Source organism: Lithohypha guttulata (assembly GCF_036872675.1).
Source record: "Lithohypha guttulata strain CCFEE 5908 chromosome Unknown scaffold_4, whole genome shotgun sequence".
In the NCBI taxonomy this organism is placed as follows: domain Eukaryota; kingdom Fungi; phylum Ascomycota; class Eurotiomycetes; order Chaetothyriales; family Trichomeriaceae; genus Lithohypha; species Lithohypha guttulata.
The window spans coordinates 1-27,207 of record NW_027042753.1 but is presented as its reverse complement, the minus strand read 5'-3'; the positions used below and the strand labels follow the sequence as shown (position 1 = coordinate 27,207).

Here is a 27,207-nt window from a genome sequence, read left to right as displayed (position 1 = left end):
CCCCTCATATCGATCTTCCAAACACGATATGGGCCAGCCATTCTTCCTTTGTGTATCTGTCGTACACTACCAGATGTCGGTCGTGAAAGGTGAAGACGGGTCTTGCGGTAAGCAAAACACTACATGGCGCAATCAAGAGCCCGCAGTCACATCTTCGAGGTTTAAGGTTACAAATGGTACCCTTTTACGACAATGAGGTTCACAAAAGCAACGAGATACAAAGCAGTCTCTCATGCTTGCTCATGAATTCCGTCCTTCCTTCAAGGAGCTTCGCTTCACATGGCGTGTCATTTGTCCTTTACCTAGGGAGCCACAACGACCTGTCGGTCATTCCCTGTCTACGATACCTCTGAATTTGTGATAGATATGTTTGCATCCGGAATATACGATACCAGTGGTACTCTTCGCATGTGAAAGACATTGAATGAGCATACAGCGCGTCCATGTATTCATTCATTTCTTCATCTGTGATCGGGCGATGATGGCACCTACTTTGAACGAATTGGACAGTCTGTCCACTTGGAGGGTAACACTTGGCCTGTTCTTGTTTGAACATCTCGTCTAAGATTCGCTGCTGGAGACCATCCACCTTGTCGAAAGGGCCGCCTGGCCGGAATATCGCCCAACAAATCTCTCGATCAGTCTGAGTATATGAACGAAGATAATCCTGGATGGTACTTCGATGCGGTTCAAGCCAATACAGACCAATATTGATGGGAACTGGTGGTGGACCACGCGGCACCCCGGAATGGTTCAGAGCAGTATCTGCAGTCTGTGTAGGATCTGTAGCCTGTGTGCCTATTCTATCCATATCCTGTGACCGCGCTGGAATTACTGGATAACTCATGAGCATGTTGTAGCTGTTAATCATTTCCTGGGTTGATGGTCTATAATATCCTTGTGCCCCTTGGTAGCATTCAAATATCTGTCTGCCATACTCTGCGGTGTCTTCTAGTAGAAAGGATCGAGGCAATGGAGCTGTCTGAAGAGTGTAATTCTCTGATGGTGGTTGTGTTGGTGTTGGTGGTGAAGGAGCTGGCGGTGAAAAGATGGCACTACGGCTTGGACTCATGGAAGAGTTCATGTCGACCCTGTTTGAGAATGGCGACCTCCGCGTGGGGATCTCCTCTGGCACATCGTCGACGACATCCTCCTCCGCCTCTTCCTCATTGTCGTAACCACTCTCGTACTCGTTGCCATACTCATCACCATACCAATTCTCGTCGCTTTCGTCAGGATCCTGCTGTTCTCCAATCTGGGAGTTATATATTCGCCGCTCCGTTTCTGTCAAACAACTTTGGTTAATTCCTTTCCTGAGAGTAAGGACACATCGAATGGGACACCTAGCCTGGCGTGGTTGCAAGAACCAGGTTTGTAGGCAATCGCGACAAAAGCTTTGACAACATTCAGTACACGTCAATGTCGCCTTGTCGTCAGTGAGTTGATCTTGGCAGATACCACATTCGTCGTGATCAGGACGCAATGGAGCTCCAAGACTGGCTTCTATCTCATTGAAGATCGAATACATGGTAGTGAGTGTTTGTGTATTGGGTTCTATGAGCAAAGAAGGACGAAAATTGTTGCCAGGCCAGATGGACTTTTATGCGGTGCAGTTTCTTGGACGTGGTTCGTGCGTTGAGACTGCCAGCTTTGTCTGGGCCTACTAGCCTGCTGTTGTCTACGGCATTCTTCATACATGCAAGCTTGCTCGCATCATTGTCCAGCAGCGCCACGAACTTCGTCCGAGACAACTGGAACCGTATGCTATATGCCCTGTTGGCAGCTAAACAGGATTAGCAAGTTAATTGTGCGATGGAACATATTGCCTGAGTGCACAATCACTGTGTAATTCGAACAACAAACTTTGGAATGAACCTTTGTGAAGCTATTGTAGCAAAGGCGGTTGGATACACGGTTGAACCTTCGCTCGTTACTTGCTGCATTGATAGAAGAAAGGCTCAGAGAAACAAACATACTTCTAGTACTTGCCAGTCAGAGAAGGACTCTTCGACTTGCTCTTCAACCTAGAACCTTGGCTCACACAGTCTCAACCAATGATTGAGTTAACGAGACTTTGCCACCGACGTTACACACTACGATCTTCTCTGACCTAGGGTTGAGGGTATTGAAGGACTCCGAGCCATGCTGTACAAGGAACCGCCCGCTTTGCCTGCTAAGAGGAACCAACTAATGCTTGAAGCCGGCGAATGTGGGACTTCACTGAGACTAACGACTTGTCGCTCCTATTCCTGAGGTCTTCGAATTCGAAAGCATGGGTTTTCAACGCTCTAGGTGAGTAAAATCTCAGGATTAATGCTCCTGGTCCAGCATTATGGCTTAATTGAAAACTTATTCCTCGATGAGGCTAGCTTGGGATAGTGCGCCTCGAACCCTACTCAAGTACCCTTTGCAGTCCTCCGATCTCGTATCTCGTTTTTACGCTGACGGTCTGGACTTAGACGAGAATGCGCCAACCATCTACTGACTCAGAATCTGCTGACTCGTGCATGTTCGCTAGGAACATGGTACACAACCCCGCATTTCGACCAGTTTCACCCCTAGAATGATCAAAATTACTGTGCGAATAGGATTTGCCCCCTGACCATAGCCCCGGTCCCACGTGGAGATGATTCAGCAAAACGGTCCAGAGCTGAACCAGATTGGCTACATGAAAGTTTGAGTCGAGCTTACGCACAGCACCACTACCTCGGGTTCTCCTTGAGCACACATGCCGTAAGTGATTTAAGAAGGCACGAACTAAGCCTACCTCACCTCCGACCTAATTCATACAATGTCAGGCTTGTTGCGAAGGCTTTTCGAATATTCAACCATCCGTGAAGCTCTTGCGTTTTGCACCTCCATATCCAAGGGCAGTCGATCATTACGTTGGACGGTAGAAGAACATCAGAATGGGGAAACTCGTTCCCAATGTCTTCAATCTTCTCGTTGTGGTTTACGTGGCTCTAGGCTCGACAGCATGCTCGTATGGCATGGCAGTGATTGGTACAACGATCGGACAACCCTCGTTTTACAAGTCTCTGGGGTTAGCTCCACAAGGCCAACCAGGGTACAGCAGAACAGCACAATGGATAGGAGCATTCAATGGTAAGGTCGATTGTAGTAAGTTTCAACCATAGCTGACGACACAGGTGTTAATGCTGCTGGTTCTGCTGTGGGAGCCGCTCTCTGTGCCTATCTAGCAGATAAGTACGGACGAAAGCGTAGCATACAAGGAGGAGCTTTAGTCCTCATTATCGGCGCTGCCATCTGTGCTGGATCCATCAATAATGGCATGTTCTGCGCTGGTCGACTTATCAATGGTTTAGGTATCGGTGCGCTAGTGACAGCAATTCCTATATACCAAGCAGAGGTCAGCACGCCTGAGTCCAGAGGGTTCATGGTGTCTATGCATGTGAGTAGTTTACACAATCTTCGGGATTGTGCTGATGGGATAGGGCGTGATGTTCGCCATGGGTTACTCGTTGCAGGCGTGGATCGGCTTCGGTGTATCGTTCATCTCGTCGAGCGGTTCACAGTCTTCCTTTCCTTGGCGCTTCTCTATTGCCTTTCAGATGGCACCTGCACTGGCACTTTTACTTGGCTCAGCATGGCTACCATTTAGTCCGCGTTGGCTCATGCTGCAAGATCGATTCGATGAGGCCCTCGACGTCCTGAAACGTCTACATCGCTCGAAAGATGACCTCAGTGACATGATGGCTGGAAAGGAATACTACCAGATGAAGAAGCAACTTGATCTGGATCGACAGATCAAAGCGACGACCTCACCATTCGAACTGTTCAAGACTGCTCCAAACCGTCGTCGTGCTCTTGTTGGATTCGTGCTGATGTGGAACAACCAATTCACAGGCGTGCTGGTTATCGCAAATTATGGAATCATTCTTTACATCAGCTTAGGCATGACCGGCTACATGCCGCTCCTGTTGACAAGCTTGTGGGTAACAAGTACCTTCCCAGGAAACATCTTCTGTGCTTTCTTTGTGGAAAGGTTTGGAAGGCGCAACTTTCTGCTCATTGGCCTAATTGGCATTCTGGTGTGCCTTATCTGCGAAATGGCACTACAGGCGGAGTTTGTGGGCACAAGCAATCGTGCTGGCCAGAACGCGGCGATATTTTTCTGCTTCCTCTTCATCACGCCATTTTGGAGCACATTTATGGATGCGGTAAGCACTGGGATACGGGTCTTATGGAATCAAAACTAACTTTGTTCAGACACAATTTTTGTATGTCGCAGAGATCTTCCCGACTCATATTCGTTCCCAAGGTACTGCCTTCAGCATGATGGGTATCTACCTTGCAGACATCATCCTGCTTGTGGCAGGGCCAATTGCTTTGGACAAAATTGGTTGGAAGTTCTTCTATGTGCTCATTATCCCGACAGCACTACATGTTGTGTTCGTGTATTTCATGTGCCCAGAAACGAAGGGTCGATCTTTGGAGGACATCAATGCACAATTCGGCGAGCAGGTTGCTATCCATTACTACGGTGCTTCGGAACAAGAAAAGGCCGAACTTGAGGAAGAAGCAATGCATGTTGGCGAGCACGAGAAGGGTGCGATATCTGTTCATGGAAAGACCAGCATCGTGCACGAGGAGGGGGCTATGCAGAGGTCCTAAGTTTTGTGAAAACGTGCAGGAGGACACACAGACATCTGCGTCAAAAGTTACCCGGTACTGCGCTGCTCCTATTACCCTGTTGTCTTGTGACACTGACAAGCAGCAAGATCTATAGACAGGAGGATCGAGTTTTCTTGCACAGGTACTTGATGGACCCGTACGAAAAGTTGCATAAGTGACGTCAAGAGGACATCTCAGCATCGTTAGGTTCTGTTTTTGAGGAAGACAATCCGCAACGCTCCTATGTCTCCCTTTATTGGGGAATAAAGAGGCAGTGCAAGATAGTAGCCGTGAGGGTTCCCAACTCTACGGATGAGGTTACCAGCTGGAAGATCGTGAGCGGGGCTTGGAATGTGGCTCGTGGCCGAAGGCGAAAGTTCATGCCCGTTTCTGATATTAGGAGCATCTCTTGTGTCAAGGTGTGATTTCAAGTTTCTAGTATAGTGCCGAAAATGCTCATTATCCACCCAGATCACTATTGCCGGTACAGTACAAGAAGATATACAGGTGAATTTGCGGAACGTGGTCCTCACGGGAATTTACGAACCAATAAATTTCGACGAAGAGAAAGCTCAGTATGAGGCAGAGATCTAGGACTATATGCTTCAATAATATCCTTGCGCATACAACCCATCAAGTGGAAACATCGACTGCTTCAACGACTACATCAGCTACCAAGCAGAATTTACTACATGTCCGGAGAAGTCGTTGTAACATGTCCAGAGACAGCTCTGGCGCCTCAGAATGCAGCCATTCATGAGACTGGTATTTCTTGACCCACGCCTTGCCGCCCATAATGACCTTCTAAGGAATAGCAAATTCCTACGCAGCCATCAGTAAGCAAAGCAGCTTTGTGAGGTATCAAACAAAAACTGACTTCCTAGAAATATGCTGGCAGGAATTAATGCGTTGCATTGTCCGTGCCTTGGAGAGCTGGATCTCCACACACTTTACATAGACACAACGCAGGACTTCCCGAAGTTGCCACTACCACTTGTGGCAGTGATGCTCATTTTCGTTATGCTTATGGCTAAGCTTGTATTTGGAGACTGGGCTACTGCCTAGGGGGTGGGTAGCTTCTATATGGCGTTTACGACGATGCCATGGAAGCGGAACAATGCAGGATGCGAATGTATCGTGCTGTCCTTTATGCAAGCTTTTCTGCCATGGATGCGATAGAGAACAAGGAAATCTATCTCGTGGACGAGTGCTCGAGGGAGGAACAGTACCCGGGCTAATATCGCGTCTTGTCTCGCAATATTGATCACAATTCGGGAGTTCTTCCGCTGGTTACTACCTGCAGCCTTCAGCTTAGCTACATATAGCAGGTCTTGGACACTAAAACTTCTATTCGGAATTCAGAAGTGCTGCCTAAAACGAGTGTGGGCGGTGGGTTTTAACGACTGGTACAGTCACGTGTGACATGACGTAATTATGATCTCCCCTAAGATCTAGGCGCGATCCCGAGCGCTAGTCTACGCCAATTTGAACTGTTAGCGCAGATTTCTGGCTTCGAACTCAAATTTTCAAGATTTAGGAAACATCGGCAATAGCGATAACCATTTGAGGCGATCTGATCGTCCTTTCTCTCCTTATCGCCGACTTTACATGTGCCGTAGCGTCCGCTATGGAGGTGTCTATGTCAGACGCGATGCTCTTGGGTCACGGCATAGATTCCATTACACTTGAAGCTGCGTTGAGAGCTGATCCGCGACCAGGTTTCATTATTGACGCGAAACGCGCTCTACGAAACACGCCACTTCAGCCAATATTCTGTAATGAGGCTCTCCTCAGCGATCTTTCGCTACACAGTGCGATTAGAGGATCTTCTAACAACGACTACTACCGTCATTTTCAAGGATGGGTACTGGCAGGTGATCAGCCGAGTCTAGAATATTCCGGGACAACATGGACGGCCTATACTCTACAACAGCGATACCGGGTTGTTTCTGGCAACACTTGTCGACACAAGTCAAAGCCATCTTTCAGGTCGGACACGCCTTCGGATCCTAGCGTGTCAGCCCGTGACCATTTCCATGAAATCACGGCTACGGCAATAGACGATACTGCCAAACAGATACTCAGCATTCGTAGCACGCGCGGCGAGCCCAAGCTGCCATCGTCTCTGGGAGACACCAAACTCGTCTTCTCGCGTGAGGGGTCTTCGTTAAAATGCACGGATTGGACAGCGGCGGAACCAGTAGGAGCACTCACACCACATGAGATATTCGCTCGTAATACAGATTGGGCATCAACACCTCTCGGGCCCATGTCAAGCTGGGATCCTGTCTTTCGAGAACTGGCCAACCTCGTCATGCGCAACCCGCACCCTTGTACGCTAGTATGGGGCGAGGAGCTCAGTATGGTTTACAACGAGCCTTACCGGATTGAGGTTGCTGGCAAGAAACACCCCGCGCTCATGGGTAGCGGGTTCTTTGTGGACTTCCCCGAACTCTGGTCTGACAAGAAGTCCGTCTTTCAGGAATGTGCCCAGTCAGGTCAGAGTATACGAATGGAAAATGATCGCCTGTTAATTGAGCGTTATGGTTATCTAGAAGAGACGTTCTTCTCGTGGTCTTGGGTTCCGATGTACGATGGCGCCCAACGTCTTCTTGGTTTCTACAACGCGCCATTTGAAACGACTTATCAAATGATCAGTGGCCGAAGAATGGAAACATTACAACGCTTGGGGGAAGCTGTTTCTACAGCAAGATCTGTACGACAATTCTGGAAAGCAGTCATCAAAGGCCTGGAAACCAATCCATACGATATCAATTTTGCCACAATATACGTCCTTGCAGAGACCGATGGGAGCGATACAGCCTCGATCTCGTCAAATCCAAACATAACATCAAAAGCCTGTGTGCTTGAGGCGGCAATCGGCGTGCCCAGCAGCCACCCTGCTGCAGCTACACGAGTCGAACTCCAAGATGATGCTGGATTGACGCCCCAGATGCGAGCTGCCTTACAAACGAAGGAGCCTGTTTTACTGTCCGCAAGGGATGGTACTCTTCCAAACTTCTTGTTAGAAGGGATAAGCTTTCGAGGGTTCGAGATCCCGTCCAACGAAGCTCTGATCATGCCACTACGTTCAACTTACGAATACAACGCATCTGCGATCCTGACGATAGGTCTTAACCCACGCAGACGGTACGACAAGGACTACCAAACGTTCATCACCATGCTTGATCGCCAGCTATCAACATCACTGGCCTCCGTGCTGTACGCAGAAGACGAGGCTCGCAGGAATCGGACTGCAGCCGAGCTCGCGACGCTCCAACGCGAACACTTGACAGAACAGCTGGATCTTCAAAGAGGTCGGTTGCGGAGAATGACCGAGCTTTCACCCCTCGGAATGTTCCTGATCAGTCCTGACGGTGTGCTTCTGGAAGCCAACGACCGATACTACGAGATGACGAACCATCCGCACGACTCTTATATTCTGTCTTTCATGGAGACTGTGGCCGAATCGAGCGCTTCTGTTGCCCTCGAGATATGGCATCAACTGACGGTCGAGAGAAAACCTGTGGCCCGTGATCTTCTACTGAGCCACAACTACAATACTGAAGTCGACGAAGCTGGCGTTCCTATTGAGCCATGGGTGTTGGTCTCAGCTACTCCTGAAATTGGTCCAGACGATGAGCTTAGAAGCATCCTGGGATCGATCACGGACATGTCACATTATCACTACGCCCGGCGGCTGCAGGAGCAGCGTCTTCGTGAAGCCGAAGAGACCAAGCAGCAGCAAAACGCGTTCATTGACATCACTTCACATGAGATGCGAAACCCTCTCAGTGCGATTCTCATTTGTGCAGAAGATATCAAAGACTCGCTGCAGAATCACGATTTCGATGTCCAGGATGCTCAGCTCGTTGCTGACTGTGTGGAAGCTGCTGATACAATTACATTATGCGTGCAACATCAGAAGACCATTGTCGACGACGTCCTTACAGTCTCGAAATTGAACTCCAATCTGCTTGTTATCTCGCCACTCGCCTCAAATCCGGTGCAGGTAATTCAGCAAGCAATGAACATGTTTCGCAAGGAGGTACAGTCCAAGCAGATCGATCTCAGCCTACGTTTACACCCATCAATGAAAGATCTCAATATAGAATGGATCATGCTTGACCCTGGACGGGTATTGCAAATCATGGTCAACCTTCTCACAAACGCTATTAAGTTCACGCAACAGTCGTTGACGCGATCGATCTCGGTACACGTGGGCGCATCTTTCAGTCCGCCGATGCCGAACACGAAATCGTTCGAGTATGTGCCGAGAAGGAGTCCACAGGTAGACATCAGCCATGGCGAGGGTTGGGGAGCCGACTCAATCATATACTTATGGGCCAGAGTCATCGACACTGGCTGTGGGCTCACGATCGAGGAAAAGCACAGGCTCTTCGAACGCTTTGCCCAAGCTTCGCCACGTACACACGCGCAGTACGGTGGCAGCGGACTAGGCTTGTTCATCTCAAGGCAACTCGCCGAATTACACGGCGGTCAGATCGGCGCGGCGTCTGAAGCAGGCGTCGGGAGCACTTTTGGTTTCTTCATCCAATGCCGAAAGACCATCGATCCCGGAGTCCGCAAAGGATCAGTACTGCCGGCCACCAGGAGCATCTCCAATTTTCCAACATCGACATACGAAAGAAACAATGCATCTGAAAATCAGCTCACGAATCGAACCCAGAACGTTTGTGTCGTCACGCCATCGCCGATAGTTGAGAATACAGATGCGAAGACCATCCACGTCTTAGTGGTGGAGGACAATCTCGTCAACCAGAGGGTTCTCAAGAAGCAGCTCGAAAAGGCCGGCTGCGTGGTCGAGACCGCTGACAACGGCATCCACGCTCTAGAATACCTGCGGACCACAAATCTCTATGCACATGGCACAAAGCCGATATCGATCGTGCTCATGGATCTGGAAATGCCCGAGATGGGAGGGTTGGAATGTGTGACACGCATCAGAGAACTTCAGACTCAAGGCATTATTCGTCGGCATGTGCCCGTCGTGGCCGTTACAGCAAACGTCAGGGCAGAGCAGATACTGGTTGCGAGGAAGAGTGGCATGGATGATATTATGTCAAAGCCGTTCCGGATCGCTGATCTGTTGGGGAGAATTGAGGTGATGGTGGGACATACTCCGTCACAACAGCATCCTTGATTAATGTACGGATTGTGGTGCTGATCAGAACCTTACATTTTCCACAATAACTTGGCAAACGAAGTTTGGTAAGGCAAAAATCAGACAAGCGGGCAGTTTCTGTCTGTGACGATCTCTGTCCGGACTACTGAGCGCCTGAGGTGCTCAGTGTACTACAAGTTGCACAAATTGCATCACGTACCATGTCAGTGACGATACTCGTTCCAGGCCGCTGTCTACCAAAGCCACATCTCTGTTTGACGTCATATTCGACACAAGGTAATATGTCGAACATGTGTTCCATCTATCCTGAGTGCACGAATAAAATGGTCTGTTCCGGACACGTTCCAATACTGGCGTTTAGGAAGCAGGTCTTCAGTGGCCAGTCCTGGCCACAATGCGTCTTGACTCAATCTGACACCTCCCAAGCCTGCACGATGGAAGTCAGTCCCACATCGACGAGACTGGCTATTTAATCAGCAGATTCAGCATATCATATTACTGCGACAACACGCTACTGCGCATTTAGTACAGTGACAAGTCAATGCAAACATAGACGCGCATATTGATTTGCTTCGTACTACTCTACTAAAGCAACCCCAGAATAAATTCACGACTTAAGCACACTTGGGTCATCTCGAGTCAATAGACAGCTGGTAACTTTAGCTTTGTCGAATACTCTCAAGAACCACCACATGACAATAGTACAGTGCTCACCTGAAGCTCATACAATGCAATCATTTATTCAAATACTCCATCAATCTATACAATTCCTCGGGCTCATATCTTGTAAGGCTCCGAACTTACTCCTTCCTTCAATGCCTTCAATCTCAAAGCCAATAACTTTGACTGATACCTCGTCATCGGCAAAAACCCAACCATGATCCAAAAGTTCTTTACGCCAGTCTCCCTAAATGCGGTTTTGAACTCTCCCTCCTCATCAATTCCCCAGATCGAGCCACACTGTGAAGCTATCTTCTCACCGAGTGTATCACGGATCGAGTCGATTGTGTTCGAAAACCCAGTAGCAAAAACCACCAGATCGAACTCATGCTCACGACCCCCGATGATCACCTTATCCTCGGTGAATCGCTCAATAAACCCAGGCTCAACCTTGATCTTACCATTGATGATATCGTCACAAGCACCGGCATCAAAATAGAACCCACCATTTCTTGTCTGACCAAGTGTGGAATTACCAGTCCCTCTTTGACCTCGCCATGTCCTCAAACCTCTCGCGTTCAAAGCATCAAGCAAAGGTCGATCAAGATCCTCAAGAACCTTCGCATTTCGTCTGGCAAACTCTTCTCCAGGACCAACCGGCATGTGAAAGAAGATGCGATCCTGCTCTTCGAGATTTGGGCGATTACCCTTGGCATCTGGAGCATAGCCTCCAATTGCTCGAGGCACTGAATGAGTCAACGACATGATATACGTTGGCGAGCGCTGAAGCAACGTAACGTCTATGCCTCTTCTCGAGCAATCGAATGCCGTGTCGAACCCTGATGAAGACGTACCAACAACACATACCTTCTTGCCAACGAAATCAACAGAACTGTCATGGTTGACTGAATGCCGAATCACACCCTTGAAATCTGACATCCCAGGAATAACAGGTGTCATAGGCACTCCGCAAAGGGATGTTGCCATCACGACTTGTTTTGGATGCAGGACTCGAGTTTCACCGTTCTTGTTGATCGTGACGGTCCAATTACCAGCATCATCCTGCTCAGCACCAGCGACATTTGATCTAGTCCAAACATTCAATTCCAAAGCAGACGCATACCATCCCATGTATATACCCTGCTTCTGGGCTGGAGTGTATGTCGGCCAGTGTTTTGGATAACTAAAATATGGCAAGTCATCAGGCCAATGTGGAAAGTGAAGTGAAAGATACTCATAACGCTTCTTCCATACATCACCAATCTCTTCACTTCTTTCAATGATAAGATTATCCATGCCCAAGGCTTTGCAACGAGCAGCCAGAGCAAGGCCATTCTGACCACCACCGATGATCAGGATTTCTGGATTTGCAGCATCAATATCGAGTACCCTTTGTTTCTCCCAACTGATAGCACCGGTCATATGACCGTCGTATGGAGAAATCTCCGGGAATTGCTTCAGAGATTCAGCGACTGTGTACATCGTGTATATTTTCCAGCCTTGCTGCGAAAGGACGCAATTGATGACAGCCGAGGCCTCAACAACCTCGGTCTCGAAGGACACAACGAATTGCAATTGTGCATAATCAGGATATGGACGTGCGATAATGGGCTCTGGCTTAAGAAAGCTGAACTTTGTGGCTTTTGTGGTTGGGAAGAGGTCTTTCGCAGCCTTGAGTATGGCTGGTCGGAAGTTGAATGTTCGATGGTCCCATGTGAAGGACAACTTATCTCGCCAAACACCATACTCGAGAAATATTTCGGCAAAAGCTTCGGCATTGCCTTGTTCCATGCATTCTGCGAGGCTCTTCACCACGGTTTCTGCTTCTTTCTGGGCATCACAGTCATCTGGGATTTGGACACCTAGGACGTCTGTGGTTGGCAAGGAATGGTTGTATTTGAAATCGTACATGAAATTATCTGCCACTGGGGGCGCAGGTTCTGCTTCAATTTCGACATTATTGGTAACGACCTTGGCTTTGAGATCGACATTGTCCAGATTGTGCTCTGCAGCAGCCTCGTTTACTGTTATGATAGACATGATTGCAAGAATGGTATTTTTCTATTCCAAACGAGCACGCTTTGCAGCAGGTATATCAGTATCGCAAAGTCGTGGCAATCAACTGCATACGGGCTATTCTATCACTTTTGGGCATCATTCCGCCGATCGGGTTTATTGGAGCGGGCATGATATATCCGATGTTCGCATGCATTGCCGAGGTCGCCGATATTTACACCTCTTGGCGATGGAGCTGAAGTTTTCACCGATGCTTTCGGGCGGGCAATCTCTTCTTCTCTTCATCTCCGACTCCGGTCAGTCAAACATTGCCGGACGATCCACCTCCAGAATGACCAGCGAGGGTCGATCAAGGCATCGAATGGCTTCAGACGATGATTCTCGAGTCGCGCAAGATGAGAATGATTCGAGACCACGGAAAAGAGTCCGCAAGCAACGCCCACAATACAGCTGCGAAGGTCAGTCATACTACCTTCAACCAGTACAATGACTAATCTATTCCAGAATGTCGCAGACTCAAGATGAGATGTGATCGACAAGGTTGGCTCTTACGTGGAGGCCAATTCACTGGCTGATGATGCAGTACCATGCTCGAATTGTGTCCGACGGAAAAGATCGGACTTTTGCAATAGCACTGCCACATCTCAGTCACAGCCTGAACCTGTAGTATCAGCTCGGCCTGCCGTGCAGTATGGAGCATTGTACGTCACCTGTTCATGACTGACGTGGATATAGAGCAGATCAAACCAACACCAATCAGGCACATCGACAAATGCCCACCACTCACACCAAGACTGTATCCATCAGTGAGCCAGAACCGACCAGACCAGTAACACAACAACATGCAAGTGAAGCAGAGCTTGATCGACTTGCGACTGTCGCGAGCACGCTTGCACCCTACCCAGTCGCCGCGCAGATCTCATTTGCGCCAGCGGAAGCATTCAATGAAGCTGTTCGGAATATTTCGAGTGTATTGACCAACAGCACGACTAATGTCACTCATGCCTCGCTCGACGACGATGCGAACGAAGCACATGGGACACTGATGCTCAGTCGCGAGGGTCGATCGAAATATTTAGGGCCGACAGCTGGAAGCGAATGGCTCAAAGATGTAAGCCAGCAGGTCCTTGAATTCATCGGCTAATGTATAACAGTCGGAAGTACAAGATGCATCTGAATCACCATCGGTCGTCGATGCACCTTCACCTGCACCAGCAGCGCAACCACAGCCGGGCTTCACTGGTCCAGTAGCCTTTCCCTTCAGTGCATCAACAGCTCGAATACGAACAAGAGATCTTCTTGCACGACTGCCTCCAAGAGATGAAGCATCGACACTTGTGGAGTCTTACTATCGTTATTGTGCCTGGCAGTGAGTTGTTTGCACTCTTCATTGCCAATCTGACGTTGTTCAGCCACGATGTTGCTCCAAAAGAAACATTTCAGAAGACCTTCGATCGAGTATACAGCTCCTCAGAAGGACCATCACTCTCACCAAGTCTGAACCCGCAAGAAATAGCACTCGTTTTCATAGTCTTTGCTCAAGGCACAATGTACAACATCGAAATGCCACACTGTGACGCCTCTGTAGAAGACTGGCTGAATCTCTCTGAGAAGGCTTTGGTAAAAGGTGAATTCCTCTCGAACAATATGATCCCTGGACTGCAGACACTGCACCTCATGTGCCATCTTCACCTTCATCTCGATAAAGGCCGACGCGGTGATAATGCATGGCCACTATGGGGTCTTGTGATGCGACTGATCCAGGCAATGGGCATGCATCGTGATGGAACATGCTGGAATCTTGCTCATGATGTCGTCGAGGAAAGACGAAAGGTGTTCTGGGAATGTAATGCTGCCGACATATTCCAAGCTCACTGCTTTTCAAGACCAGCAGCTATCAACCCCGAGCATTGCGACACGGCATATCCTTCAGAACAATTGAACCTTGAGGGTGAGAAAAGCTACTTCAGACTCCGGTTCGAACTATCCCAACTCTCCTCCGAGATCCTAAGCTTGTCTATGAAGATACGAAGGCCATCTTATGCAGATGTAGTGGACCTCGATCGCAAATTGGCCGAATTTGAGATGACAATACCATTCTCGCTCCGATGCAGAGCAGCTTTTCTATCCATGCCTTCGAGGTATCCTCGGTCGCAAGCAGCCATCGATGCATCACCTGAACCTTCTCGCAGATCAATGAGATTATCGTTCCAACAGATGAATCTCGCTTTCAACATATCTGAAACATTCATTAATCTACATCGACCCTACTATGCTAAGGCACTGTACGAAGACATTGATGATCGACTAAAGTCTGTCTACGCGCAATCATTCCTCGCAGTGATCGAACGTTGTACTATACTCATCTCAATCACCACTGATATATTTGCTCGATTTCCTGCTGTCAGTTTAAGGCAATGGAATTTATGGTTCCACTGCTACAACTCAGCACTTTGTCTAGGCACACTTCTTATGAGTGATCCTGCTAACGTGATGTCTGCTTTTATCCTTGAGCAGATCGATGCCGCTGTGGGTTTATTCAACTCTCTTATACAACATGGAGCAGGCACTCCTCGGTATAGAAGAAATCTCGAATGGCTTCTGAAGCTAAGAGCACGAGGGAAGGCCAAGATTGCAGCAGTATCAACGCAGAAGGATCGTCGTCGTGCTCAAGGTCAGCCTGCTAGTGAGGAAAGAGAGGAAGCTGAAGATGTTGAATTGCTTGGCTGGCGAACCAGACTGATAGAAAGAGCTGGACAAAACCAGAAGATCATCCGCACAATTAGACTGGCGGCAACAACGCCTACTGGCTCAGCTATCACAAACCTGTCAAATCCACCGCCGAATGTCGACGAAGGCTCCCATTACCCAGATATCAGCCTTGACCCTACAATAGCTGGGATGCCTCTAGTGACACCTGATTCGACGAATGATCTGGTAAGCTCACACAAGAACACAATAACACGACTGACATCCGTTAGCTACAAGATTTCTGGGAGCCGATGCTATTACAGAACGTCTTTGAGCCAATGCAGCACAACGCGACGGTATGTGATATTCGTAACGCAGTAGACCTGACTAACTCATTCAGTCCTCTGTGAACAATAGCTATCCTTGGTGGGATGACTCTATCACGCAAGGCATGAACCAACCACGATAACGCAATGTGGGAACACTTGAAAAGTCTTATCGGTCAAGTCGTCAATCATGCATTGAATTACATCTTATCCATCGAAATCGTCTTCACTCAATGACCGTTCACCTCATTTTCGACCCCATTCGAATGCCCGATCGCCTGAACGACACTCTTCAAAGGCTGTAGTATGGGCAAGCCAGCTTCGTCGAAGTATACTGGCATACCAGTTCTGAATGAATGTTGCAGTGCAGCACAGATCTTTCCAGCTTCATATGCATCCTCGGGATAGCACGTCAAAGGTGCATCATCAAGCACAGAAGCTGCAAACTCGGCAAGGTCATTTATGAATGACTTGTCGTACAACATAAACGCATCAGGTGTCGTGGCAGTGCGTACACCATATTCGTCTCTTATCTCAATACGATTGATATTCGAGTTGCCGCCAATGATGGCGTGTTGCTTTGTGCCGCAGACTCTCGTTGCGCCTTCATATCCGTTCCTCAGTGTGCGACCAAGATGTGTAGTGAGTACCTTGCCATTTGCGAACTCGACCATTCCCCAGCCGTTGTCGCAGTCGCCAAACTTCTTGAGATCGCCATATACGGCCTGCTGACCCATAGCAATGACCCTAATGACTTGCTTGCGTGGATTCGTCAGACCATCCTTGACATTCAAAAAGTAGCGGCCGATATCGATGTCATGAACGCCCATGTCCATGAAGATACCGCCTGATTGCTCAGAGAAGGTAACGAAGAATCCAGTCGGGTCTTGTTGATCGATACATGCGGTCTCGACTGCGTGGATGTTGCCTAGATTACCATTCTCGACCATGGCTTTCGTCGCACGGTACGATTCATCATCTGCGAATGTCAGCGGGTCTCTGTAAAAGCAGAATTTGCTTACATCTTCTCGAAAAGGGTACCAAGAACTTCAGATGTGGTTTACTGGCAGCCTTTTCGAGGACTTCTGCTGTAGTGATCACATCGACAGAGATTGGCTTCTCGCACATGACATGGAGGTTCAAGTCGAAAGCCTGACATATCAATGGTGCGTGTGTCGCTGTCGCGGTCGAGATGAGGATGGCTTCTGCTCCTCCATTCTTCATGCAGTCCTCGGAATCTGCGAAGTATTTGACTGAAGGTGGGAGATTGGCAGCAGCCCAATCAGCACTGCCTGGCTTGGTGTCACAGACTGCTACGAGCTCGATTCTTGGTTGCTGAAATGCGAGGATACGTGCACGGATTTGACCCAGACGGCCTAGACCGAGGAGAGCGACTCGCAACTTAGGTGCTGGTGCCATTGTGATGTTTTGAGGATTGTGAGGTGTTCAAGATTGATAGATCGTTCTTCTGCGACAAGTTCGACCAATATGAGTGCCCATGGACATAAAGACGGCTTTCGTATTGTCCATGCCTCAGCCAGCATCGGTGATAACATAGTCGGGCACTCTTCCGCTCGTAGTATCATTCCCCAATTGGCAAATGCGAATGCCCGTTCTCCATGTGGAAATCCTACTCTGGTTGCAAACAAAAAATATCCGTGAGATCTAAAACGTCCGATGCGAAAACGTATGGAGACAGAAACAAAAACCGGTGTCAAGGCAGCCCAGGCCGGGATAATGCCGGGTAAGTAAAACTCTGGGTGTATAGTTCGGACATATGTATGATAAAATTCTTTGCAAGAAAGCATCAACTACCTTGCAGAGAGTTACGAGGGACAGGACGGCTATTCAGCGTCCTCACGTTGACTCAGTCTCGTATCTGTATAATATGTAGAAGAAATTGAGCGATCTTGAGCAGAATTGAGTAAATTTATTCGCGATATCACAAGCTGGAAATATGTATAACATGGTACTTCAACGGGTATAGGGCTAGATGTGATGTTTCATATTGGCAATACGCAGCGAAAAACATCGTATCCGAGGTGCTCGCGGGTAGAAAATATTGCTAGCATCCATGACACGGAACAAGACACACCGAATCATTTTGCACCGAAGAACATCAGCTTGTCCAAATGTATGCTCATAATTTAGGCCGCTGTACGGCACTGAATCGATGCTTTAATAGGAACAAGGCTAGCAAAATCAGTGTAGGCGTCAAATTCAAACTATGCGCTATCTACGCTTTCTCCACCTGTCATCCAAATGCGCGAGGCCCTTCTCTACACACGATCGTGATGCTCAACACCAGGCTTATCCTCCCTAACTTGATGCTGCAACGCCACATCAAAGGCATTAACATCAGTATGCTTGAATTGTCGTGCAGGAATCCGTCTCTCGAATAGCAGATCCATCTCCGCGAACGTTCGTCCTGATGGCTCCGGCAGTCTGTAGTAGTGATATACACACATCAAGAAACATGTACCTGCCCAGAAGAAACCAGCAAAGTTTCCCCAGTTCCATGCAGTCGGATTCAACATGTATGGTGTCAGCACGTTGACAATGATCGCAGCGATGTTGTAGGCGATACGCGAGAGCGCGACAGTCTTCACCTGCAATCTTCTGGTTGACATCTCCGCAACGAGTGAGAAAGCGACTGTACCGACAGAGAACTGATAAAAAGCGGCCCATACAATCATCATCGATCCAGTAGCAAGAGCAGCTGAATCCTTGTGTGCTTCAGGAACAAGACCAAGGAATCCGAGAATCAGAAGGGTGCAGCACAATCCGGAAAGACCGACAAGGAACAATGTGCGACGACCGACGCCCCAAGCCATGAATGCCCATGTGACGAATGCTCCAATCGTGTTCAGACCATATTGACCCATTGCGAAATCATATGCAACAGTTCCAGTCAACCCAGCCTGAGCGAAGAAGTATGTCGAATAATTCGAGAAAGTGTTGCCAGCCAAGTTCTGTGAAACGAACAGCATGCAAACGATCTCTGTGCGTCGCAGATTGACACCCTTGAAGCAGTCGAGATAAGAGGCTCCCTCTGTCATGTCCTTCTCGAGCTCATTGGTATGTCGCATCATGTCAACAGTCTCTTCGGCGCTGAAGGTGGGGTCCGTCTTTGGTGAGGTCAATCGGAGAAGTGACTTCTTCGCATCTTCGTAACGACCTTGTCGAACAAGCCACCATGGCGATTCAGGTGCTAGGATGATACCAGTAACGACAATAGGAAACCACATCCATTGCAATGCATACGGAATTCGGTATGCCCATTGATCATCGCGACCGAACATGCTTCGAATGACAGCAATGGCGATCAGTTGACCAATACCCCAGCATGAGTTACCCCAAGTTGTGAGGTAACCTCGGAGTGCGACTGGACAGACCTCACTAGCATATGAGATGGCGACTGAACTGGTTAGCGGATTTCACAGCCTTTAGCGGACAACTTACCTGACATGAAAACACCAAAGGCGATACCAGCGAAACACGCACCGACAAGCAAAATGTGGATGCTGGGTGCAAAGAAGAAGATGGTGATGATGCAGGCTTGGTAGGCAAAAACTGTAAGGATAAACTTCTTGTAACCAAATTTCTCCACACCCCAACCAGTCACTGCGATCGTCAGTAAATGCGAACATCGTCGTCGCCTGCCACTTACGAAAAAGACCAATGATTTGACCACATTGAGCACCATTCGAAATACCTGCCTGCCAAGCAGCTGGGACTTGATAGGTACCATCTGATTGAAGTTCGCCGTATTTGCGATTGAATGGTGGAAACGCGTAGAAATTGCCGAGTAAAGCAATATCGTATCCTTCCATGGCGCAGCACAGTGAAATGATCACAGAGAAGATAATCGCTTTGGGATAGAGCCTGACACCTTGGAGTATGCTCATTTTGTGCTCCTTCTCAGTCGCAGAAGCAGCATTTGTGAACATGTTCTGCACGACCACTCGTTGGGTTGTTGTGTGTCCGTGCTTCTCATTCTCGAGCGAGGAAGACCGAGTACGTTCGATTTTCTCCATTGTGAATTGTCGACTTGTCGCTATTGCGTGATTGCTGTGAGCTGTAGAGATGGAAGTGATCCACGTTGCCACGCGACGAAGAGCTCAAGATATAGAAGTTTGGGGACCCCGGATTTGTGGAGGTAATTTTCTAGCTCGTTAACCTGAAGCGACGGTTGCCAATGATTCTGTCCCGAACACATTGCCGGCGACCGGTTTTATTGATACGCATACAAAATGTAGGCGAGAAAAGTCCGAAGATCTATGCCCGGTGGTATCTGACCAATCAAGAAATGTCGGCGATGAAGCTGCCCAGATCGGCGGATGTTGTAACGTTGGTAAGCTCCGCGACGGTATGCATCAGCGGTGGACGAGCCATGTTGTATAAGCCCGATTGCGGTATGCGGCGATTGTTGTTCGAGCGGAGAGTACAGATGGTCCATCGATCTTATCCTTGTTATAGCCAGACAGCATGCTTGATACCACTTTCCAAACCTTCGTTGAGTCTGGCCACCCGCGTCCACACATCAGCTCTATCACCGGAGATACTATACACCTCTACCCCGCCACCTACTTGCCCAACAGCAACGACATACTTACCATCATCACTGATTCGCATGCCGCGGATGACATCAAGATCCGTCAGCACATGCTTGATTCCTTCGACTTTTCGACCATCTCCTGACAGCAGAATGATTGCGATACTGTCGCCAGATGGTAAGCTATCAGGAACGTCGGTCAGATGCGGCTCACGGTTCCTTGATATGCCTTCCCCATCTGTTACTGACATACAATACCCGGGGTACCCTAGGATGCACACATATCTCGGCTGCATCCATCATGTACTGATGAGCCAGATGAACATTTGATGGAATGACGTTAGGGTCGAAGCCATGAATTGGACTAACAACGCCTGTTGGGTGGGCCGAAAGATCAAACCCGATGACTTTGTGAGAAAGTTCTCCGACAACATGAATCATCTTCTCTGCTAAATGTCAATCGACGTCAGGTACATCTCTGACTCCCTCACCGTCTGGACTGATTACTGCATGTCGTGGTCCCGTTCCTGAAGGACATTGCAGCCAGCCCTTAACTCCTAGCTTCATTCCATTCCGATGCATGACCCACACCCTGTCGGAGCCGAGGTCTGGCACATACAGCAGTCCTCTTCGATCTTCATTCACTTGATGTGGGTGACATTGTCGTTGTCGACCTATGTTAGGCCCATGCTGGACTGATTTGTAGGGAAAATCAGGGAATACCTCAGCTCTGGTATCATCGGTAAATCGTATGTTATTGGCACCCTTGTTGATTGGATACAGAGCGATTGATCCACCAAAGTACTTCATACATGTCAGCAATGATGGAGGCGATGGAGATATACTCACTGTAGCAACGGCCAAAGCCGATTGATCACGCAGTATCATGACTGGAACATCAGTAATCGCCATATCTTACTCATGGAAACCTACAGTGGCCTGGTGCGCCCAAAGTCGCTTTCTGACTTGTTAGTTCGCATGTCTTGAGTCTGTGATTGATCTCAAAAGTGTACACAAGACCTTCATCGTCTCCTTCAGAAAGCCCTATCAAAGAATCGACATCATCGCGGGAAGGTACAGGCTCGACCCACGACGCGTTGTGTGGCGCTGGATAATCTGCTGCCACCTTGAGACTTTTAAATTCTTCATCGAAAATCAGTGTAGTAAAATTGGCTCGGTCGCCAGATATTAGTAACTGGCGTTGCATTCTCGTTGCCCTTTTTGCAACGACAAAAGGAGTAATAATCCCCCGTTGAATCTAGCGCTTCTCCGCGTTTCGATTAGTGCTGTGCGGAATATGGAGCCAATGTTATGAGGCGTTTCGAGGAATTACAGATTCGGTCGCTTAAAACAGTATGTTTGTAGAGCATTGAAATATTGGACCTGAAATCTGGTCTCGATGAAGGTGTTCATTGCACAGAGCAACCCAGGAAATCGACGTACCAAAGTCTGGGCGGTGCGCTTGCAAGAACCCACATAACCTGGCGGTGCAGCATCGATTAGCGCAGGTGGTACGGCTGTACAGCCCGGACCTGAGCTGATCGGCGAGTCCTCCTGATTCAAGGTACCGGAGTTTCACTGACAGAATATGTCCGATGATGCAATGTTTCGGCCTGAAGTTTTCGAATGAAGCACAACAGGCTGAGCAGATTGTACAATTTGGTTGGGACATCGTCTGCAGCTGTTTGCACTGAGCAATCTCATCATACTAAGTTACAACTTCAAACGACAAGGGGAAGCAACGACCCAGTCATAGAACAATTTTTCGTCATGTCTCCTCCGACGCATTTCAAGCTCAACACCGGCACACAAATACCTGCTGTCGGACTAGGTGAACGGCGAAGGTGATTGACACTTGCAACGACTGACTTCAACCAGGAACATGGAAGTCTGAACCAGGAGAGGTTCGAAAAGCCGTATCATTTGCCTTGAAGGATGGATACCGACACATCGATGCAGCTCTGATCTATGGTAAGCATTGTTCTCTCGCCTTGGTTCGCACATTGACGTAACAGGCAACGAGAACGAAGTTGGTCAAGGTATCAAAGACAGCGGCGTTCCTCGCGAACAAATCTTCGTGACCAGCAAGCTGTGGAATACACATCAGCCAAACGTGAAAGAAGGCTTGCGAAAATCACTTGATGCTTTAGGCCTCGATTACCTTGATCTGTATCTGATTCACTGGCCTGTACGACTCGTGCCAAATGACACAAGTGATACCCTCCCAACCAATCCAGATGGTAGCCGCGCTGTAGACAGATCATGGGATCAGAGTGAGACATGGAGACAGATGGAAGAAGTGTACAGAGAAGGTAAAGTTCGTGCCATTGGTGTCGCAAACTGGTCGATACCATACCTAGAAGAGCTCAGCAAGAAATGGACAGTGGTACCAGCAGTAAATCAGGTCGAGCTACATCCATTTCTGCCGCAGCATGAGTTGCGAGAGTACTGTGCCAAGCATGGAATACTGCTAGAAGCGTACTCTCCCCTAGGCTCAACAGGCGCACCACTCATGTCAGATCCTGATATTCGACAGATAGCCGAGAAGAACGACGTGTCAGCGGCCACAATTCTGCTCAGCTACCACGTCAGCAAAGGTGTTGTGGTAATTCCAAAGTCTGTCACAGAGAAGAGAATAAGCAGTAACAAGGAGACCGTCACATTGTCGAAGGAGGACTTAGCTGTGCTTGATGAGCTAGCTGCGAAAGGCAAAGCCAAACGTATCAACACACCTCTGTTCGGGTGGGATCTTGGTTTCGCTGACTGGTACGGACCTGTTCAGAGCAAATGAGTCACGCAATCGGAGTTCTTTCGTCAGAAATTAAGCAGTACACGATGCACAAGCCAGAGACCAGAGTTGCAATAGCTAGTCCAGATGGCACTACTTGAAGCCTGTTGTAGATCGCTGACATGGTGAGGGAGGTCGAAGGAATGGCGCGAGCTGTTCGTCGTTGAAATAGGTGTGGGCTCAGTGTCAATATGCTATTGGAAACTGCGCAGTCGTGCAGCAGTCAATGGCTAGTTGGCTCTTGTCGGAAAAAGCGGACAGATCGTTGTAAGTACCTGTTGTATACTGCGCTTCAATTGGTGTTCTGTGCAAAATATGCTCCTTGAGATCGTTTGAGCCGAATGGAATGCTTTGCTCGTAGCGGCGAGCACATCACCATGATAGTGCAAGTTCTGTTGCGCATTCATGCAGCCGGACTGTTGACACATCACTTCTCCCTCCAGCATCAGCCAGACCATGTTCCGTGCCTTTTGAGGTCTTCAACTTCGCTTATCGGAGGCAGTTTCGCAATGGTAGCCAGGTGTAGTTTGGATCCTTCGTATACCTCTCGAACCGCGCATGTCTCCTGGCCCACTGAATTGCACAGACTTTCTTATCATTTTCGAGCACTGGCCACACAGACCATGTTGACGCTCATGCTTCTTTCTGCACGGTAGAGTGAACCTTTTCGCGTGTTCTGTCACTCTGCTTTTCACCTATCATACCCAAGATGGACATATGCGTGTCTGCTTCATCAAGCTCAAACTGCTGTCCTAGGAGCACAATGAGTGCGGCAGGAAATCGCGATGAAGTCTGAAGTGATGCTGGTGATGAGGTACTTCTGAGGTTGCTCGCTCCTTGGTATAAGAAGACGAATGCAATGATCACGTATCTTTATGTACGTGAGTGATCGCAGCTAATGATTCTTGCCTCTAAAGTGTGAATTCTTGCTACGAACAACGTGGCGCATTGTGCACCTAATGCTTCTGTTCTCGATGTGGTCTTTGTTTCTCTAGCTTCTCGCGGCACAGCAACTCGGCAACCAACTGACTGTTCAGTGTAGAGACGTCTATATCATCTGGTCTGAGACGCGAAGGATATTGTGTCCTGGCTGAATGGCCATCTCGTATCGAGGTATCGCATCAGAGACTTCTAGTATTGAAGTTGTCTCTGGCTAGAGGGCCGTCGTTCTACGCTTCTGTCACAGGAAGGATCGGACGACAAGCTTGTAGCAGGCGTAAGTCGCATGGTGTCGCACACCGTTTCTTTCAGGCAGATTGCATTCTCGACGAGGTCCAGCATTTTTGCTGTGCCACGATGGCACGGTCATGGTGTCAAGTGATCGCGCCAAGTTGCTCACCGTGAGGTGGCGGTGAGGCCATCGCACGATCGAATATGTTCATCTTGCATGATGGCGACGAGTCCTGTTGAATTTCAAGGCAGCCAACCTTAGTCCAGAACACGAAAAAGGCCGCCAAAACGCGGAAACCCGCACTGAGCTTGGAGGCTCCATTACCCGGGTTGGCTATTCTAGGCGTGTTTCTAGGCGCGTCTTAGGTCGGTGACGTTCGGCTGCAGGGAAATAGCAGACCCTTTTGACGGGCTGGCTTCGAATTGCCACCTTGCACGCAAATAAATGACGAGCAGCTGTCGAAATGGCCAGGTACGCGCGTGTGGTGCTCATGTACATCTGACGCGGCGACTAAGTGTTCGGCAAAGTGGTAGAGAAGGCATTGTCTGTCATCGAAACGCGCCTTCATGCCATCTGGCAGACGACATGATCCTGAAGATAGATGTTACGAGCAGAGCCGCTTCCGTACAGATCTAAAGCAGTTCCTGTATCAAGATACCACCACAAGCGATTCAGCTGTCAAAGTCAGTGCTGGACATGGCCAAGACCACACAACGAATGTTTCTCGCGCGTCGGCGACAGAGAGGAAAGAATGTCCATCGAACGAGGTCGCTCAGGACGAAGACAGTAAGGGTCAGCGGTCACTAGTGGTCACACTTCGAGTGTCATATTATCTCTTCAGCTTCACACAACTGAAAAGACTTGGTATACGAACGGCGGGCAAGGCAAGTAAATTCAGACTGGGGCACAATCCATGGCAAGGTCTCGGGTTTCCGAAGCCGACCGCCGAGACTGTGCGAGAAGTACATAGACGACTTTCCGACTATCACGAGCATTTCAGCTTTGGCTCATTCGTCAACGCTCGTGCGTGTTCGGGACCCGTCGTCACGGTTGACAAAGTCATCCAAGTTATGCTTGCTCAGAATGCAGGGAACGAGAACGCTATAGACACCCACTCTCGACTATGCAATACATACACATATGTCGTGAACGGAGACAAGTACGCTGGTAAAACACCGAACTGGCACGAAATCAGACATTTACCTATCGAAGAACTTCAAAGAGCTCTGGAACCAACAGGATATTACCAGAAGCGTGCTGCGAGCATCATGGCAATACTCGAAGTTGTACACAGAGAAAATACTGTCCGTAAAGCCCATGGCTTACAGACGTACCAATACGATGATAACCCGCCAGACACAAGAGATTTTGTGGATGGGATGTTGTCGATGGCTTACATCACAGACGATGCAGATAATTCGACTGTCGCTGTGCTTGATCGCCTTTTAGCACTTCCGAATATTGGACCGAAATCAGCAATGTGTATAGCTGCATTTCAGCTGAAACGCCCACTCTTTGTTGTCGATACTCACATTCTGCGTTATACAAAATGGCTAGGCTGGATCCCGCAGACCTGCAACGATAACAACATAGCCGCAATGTACCTCCATGATATAATACCGGAAGACATTAGGTACGACTTACACAATCAGATTTGGACACATTGTGCAAAGGAAAACTCCTCAGGATCTCGTGGTCGTCGTATCATCTGTCCATTCTGTGGCTCAATTCCCCCGTCTCGTGCAAAGCTGGAGCAGTTTGGCGAAATTACATGTCCCGTCGCAGGATTTCTCCCTCCTCTGAGTCAAAGATGGCCCGAACGTGCTTGGCAAGAAGTAGAAGTTGTTGAAAAATCCGTTCCAACGGTCCTCCAAGCAGTAAGACACCGACCTCGGCACGGGAACACGGCTACATTGAAACACTTCTCGACAGCATCCAAAAGCAGTGATACGACAAGAAGGGCTATTGACCTGGCCTCATTGCGAAGACGAAAACTCAAGTATCTTCGAACCATGGCATTTAGTGATCTGACCGTTGACCAAGCAGAATCACAAGGCTATCTCCTCTGGATGTTCCGACCCCTGGACAATTCATTCGGCGAGGAATGGGGAACTTTCGAAGAGTTACCGAGATTCAAGTGGGAGAGGCCTACGGTTATGGATGCTGAAGTCGCTGTGAGTTACAAATATGCATTGGACGTGCTAGAAGGCAGAGTACAGCATCCTTGGTCTAAGATATCAAGTGCGAAAGAGCAGGTCTGACTTGTGATTCACTAGCACGAAAGATCATGTTGATAGAAATGCAGATAACGTAGGACAAGCTTCGCAGTTCGCTATTGCGCTGCAAACTTCGTGGCTAGCGAAAGGCTCAATTGCTCAACAGCCTAGGCACTACAGTAGACAAATACTCCCGTGGCATTAAGAAAAGTCAAGCATCTAGTACGAGCTAGACTATCACGTAAGTTCCCAGGCCTAGGGTGAGTAGGTCTGATCACAGGCAGTAGGTGTCACGGCTTATCATGCGGCCAGATCTACTGCCAAGCACATGCCTGGACGTACGGCTGTGCACACACCAAGGGTAGGACAGGTCTGAAACTAGTAAGGGAGGTTTAATAATGTGCAACCAGCCAAAGATTACTATTAGCATCATATACGGTTACGGGTTGGGTATCACGTAAGTTCCTAGGCCTAGGGTAAGTAGGTCTGATCACAGGCAGTGGGGTGGTATGTTGGCTAGTTAGTAACAAGAAGTGTAAACACGACAGGAAGGTACTTAGAAGGTACTAGTGGAATTAGTAAGAGAGATTAATTACGGAGTAACTATAAAATATTAGTCGCGCCTAACCTACGATATATATATATCTATATATTTCTTAGTATATTTATAATATTGCGATATTAGGTCTTAATCTAATATTACTAACATTCTAATATTATATCTAAATCAGGTCGTTCGTTACTTGTGACTTCGTTAAACCTTTCTCTTAGCTAGGCCTGTTCGGACACCCTTCCTTGATTAGTGTATTTTATACCGTAGTTATATACTGGTCGTAATACTATCCCCTTCGACGTCCTTATTCACCCTTGAATAATAAATAGGTATATATCCTAGTTTCGTTCTAGGGCTTAGGGCTTAGGGCTTAGGGCTTAGGGCTTAGGGCTTAGGGCTTAGTTCTTAGTGCTAAGGGCTTAGTGCTTAGGGACTGTCTCATAAACAAAT

General features: G+C 48.4%; 10 protein-coding genes across 10 annotated transcripts; 5 read left to right on the top strand and 5 right to left on the bottom strand.

Moving 5' to 3' along the window:
- Positions 1–298: 298 nt before the first annotated feature.
- Positions 299–1,528, bottom strand: LTR64_005174 (uncharacterized protein; the record flags this gene model as incomplete). Its single annotated transcript, XM_064899515.1, has 1 exon — positions 299–1,528. One exon carries the CDS (start codon positions 1,526–1,528, stop codon positions 299–301), a length of 1,230 nt encoding a protein of 409 aa, XP_064752827.1.
- Positions 1,529–2,909: 1,381 nt separating this feature from the next.
- Positions 2,910–4,635, top strand: LTR64_005173 (uncharacterized protein; the record flags this gene model as incomplete). Its single annotated transcript, XM_064899514.1, has 4 exons — positions 2,910–3,105; positions 3,150–3,412; positions 3,456–4,181; positions 4,231–4,635. The coding sequence occupies 4 exons, from the start codon at positions 2,910–2,912 to the stop codon at positions 4,633–4,635; spliced, it is 1,590 nt and encodes a 529-aa protein (XP_064752826.1).
- Positions 4,636–6,807: 2,172 nt separating this feature from the next.
- Positions 6,808–9,799, top strand: LTR64_005172 (uncharacterized protein; the record flags this gene model as incomplete). The annotated part of the gene is made up of 2 exons (XM_064899513.1): positions 6,808–6,835; positions 6,879–9,799. The coding sequence occupies 2 exons, from the start codon at positions 6,808–6,810 to the stop codon at positions 9,797–9,799; spliced, it is 2,949 nt and encodes a 982-aa protein (XP_064752825.1).
- A 759-nt stretch (positions 9,800–10,558) lies between these two features.
- Positions 10,559–12,481, bottom strand: LTR64_005171 (uncharacterized protein; the record flags this gene model as incomplete). The annotated part of the gene is made up of 2 exons (XM_064899512.1): positions 10,559–11,624; positions 11,676–12,481. The coding sequence occupies 2 exons, from the start codon at positions 12,479–12,481 to the stop codon at positions 10,559–10,561; spliced, it is 1,872 nt and encodes a 623-aa protein (XP_064752824.1).
- A 748-nt stretch (positions 12,482–13,229) lies between these two features.
- LTR64_005170 (uncharacterized protein) lies at positions 13,230–15,617 on the top strand (the record flags this gene model as incomplete). Its single annotated transcript, XM_064899511.1, has 4 exons — positions 13,230–13,568; positions 13,733–15,394; positions 15,439–15,504; positions 15,549–15,617. 4 exons carry the CDS (start codon positions 13,230–13,232, stop codon positions 15,615–15,617), a joined length of 2,136 nt encoding a protein of 711 aa, XP_064752823.1.
- Positions 15,618–15,704: 87 nt separating this feature from the next.
- Positions 15,705–16,893, bottom strand: LTR64_005169 (uncharacterized protein; the record flags this gene model as incomplete). Its single annotated transcript, XM_064899510.1, has 2 exons — positions 15,705–16,453; positions 16,497–16,893. The coding sequence occupies 2 exons, from the start codon at positions 16,891–16,893 to the stop codon at positions 15,705–15,707; spliced, it is 1,146 nt and encodes a 381-aa protein (XP_064752822.1).
- An 860-nt stretch (positions 16,894–17,753) lies between these two features.
- On the bottom strand, positions 17,754–19,511 carry LTR64_005168 (uncharacterized protein; the record flags this gene model as incomplete). Its single annotated transcript, XM_064899509.1, has 3 exons — positions 17,754–18,859; positions 18,937–19,098; positions 19,145–19,511. The coding sequence occupies 3 exons, from the start codon at positions 19,509–19,511 to the stop codon at positions 17,754–17,756; spliced, it is 1,635 nt and encodes a 544-aa protein (XP_064752821.1).
- Positions 19,512–19,947: 436 nt separating this feature from the next.
- On the bottom strand, positions 19,948–20,470 carry LTR64_005167 (uncharacterized protein; the record flags this gene model as incomplete). The annotated part of the gene is made up of 2 exons (XM_064899508.1): positions 19,948–20,267; positions 20,311–20,470. 2 exons carry the CDS (start codon positions 20,468–20,470, stop codon positions 19,948–19,950), a joined length of 480 nt encoding a protein of 159 aa, XP_064752820.1.
- A 1,329-nt stretch (positions 20,471–21,799) lies between these two features.
- On the top strand, positions 21,800–22,820 carry LTR64_005166 (uncharacterized protein; the record flags this gene model as incomplete). Its single annotated transcript, XM_064899507.1, has 3 exons — positions 21,800–21,860; positions 21,908–22,000; positions 22,045–22,820. The coding sequence occupies 3 exons, from the start codon at positions 21,800–21,802 to the stop codon at positions 22,818–22,820; spliced, it is 930 nt and encodes a 309-aa protein (XP_064752819.1).
- Positions 22,821–24,554: 1,734 nt separating this feature from the next.
- LTR64_005165 (uncharacterized protein) lies at positions 24,555–26,249 on the top strand (the record flags this gene model as incomplete). Its single annotated transcript, XM_064899506.1, has 1 exon — positions 24,555–26,249. The coding sequence occupies one exon, from the start codon at positions 24,555–24,557 to the stop codon at positions 26,247–26,249; it is 1,695 nt and encodes a 564-aa protein (XP_064752818.1).
- Between the last annotated feature and the right edge of the window lie 958 nt (positions 26,250–27,207).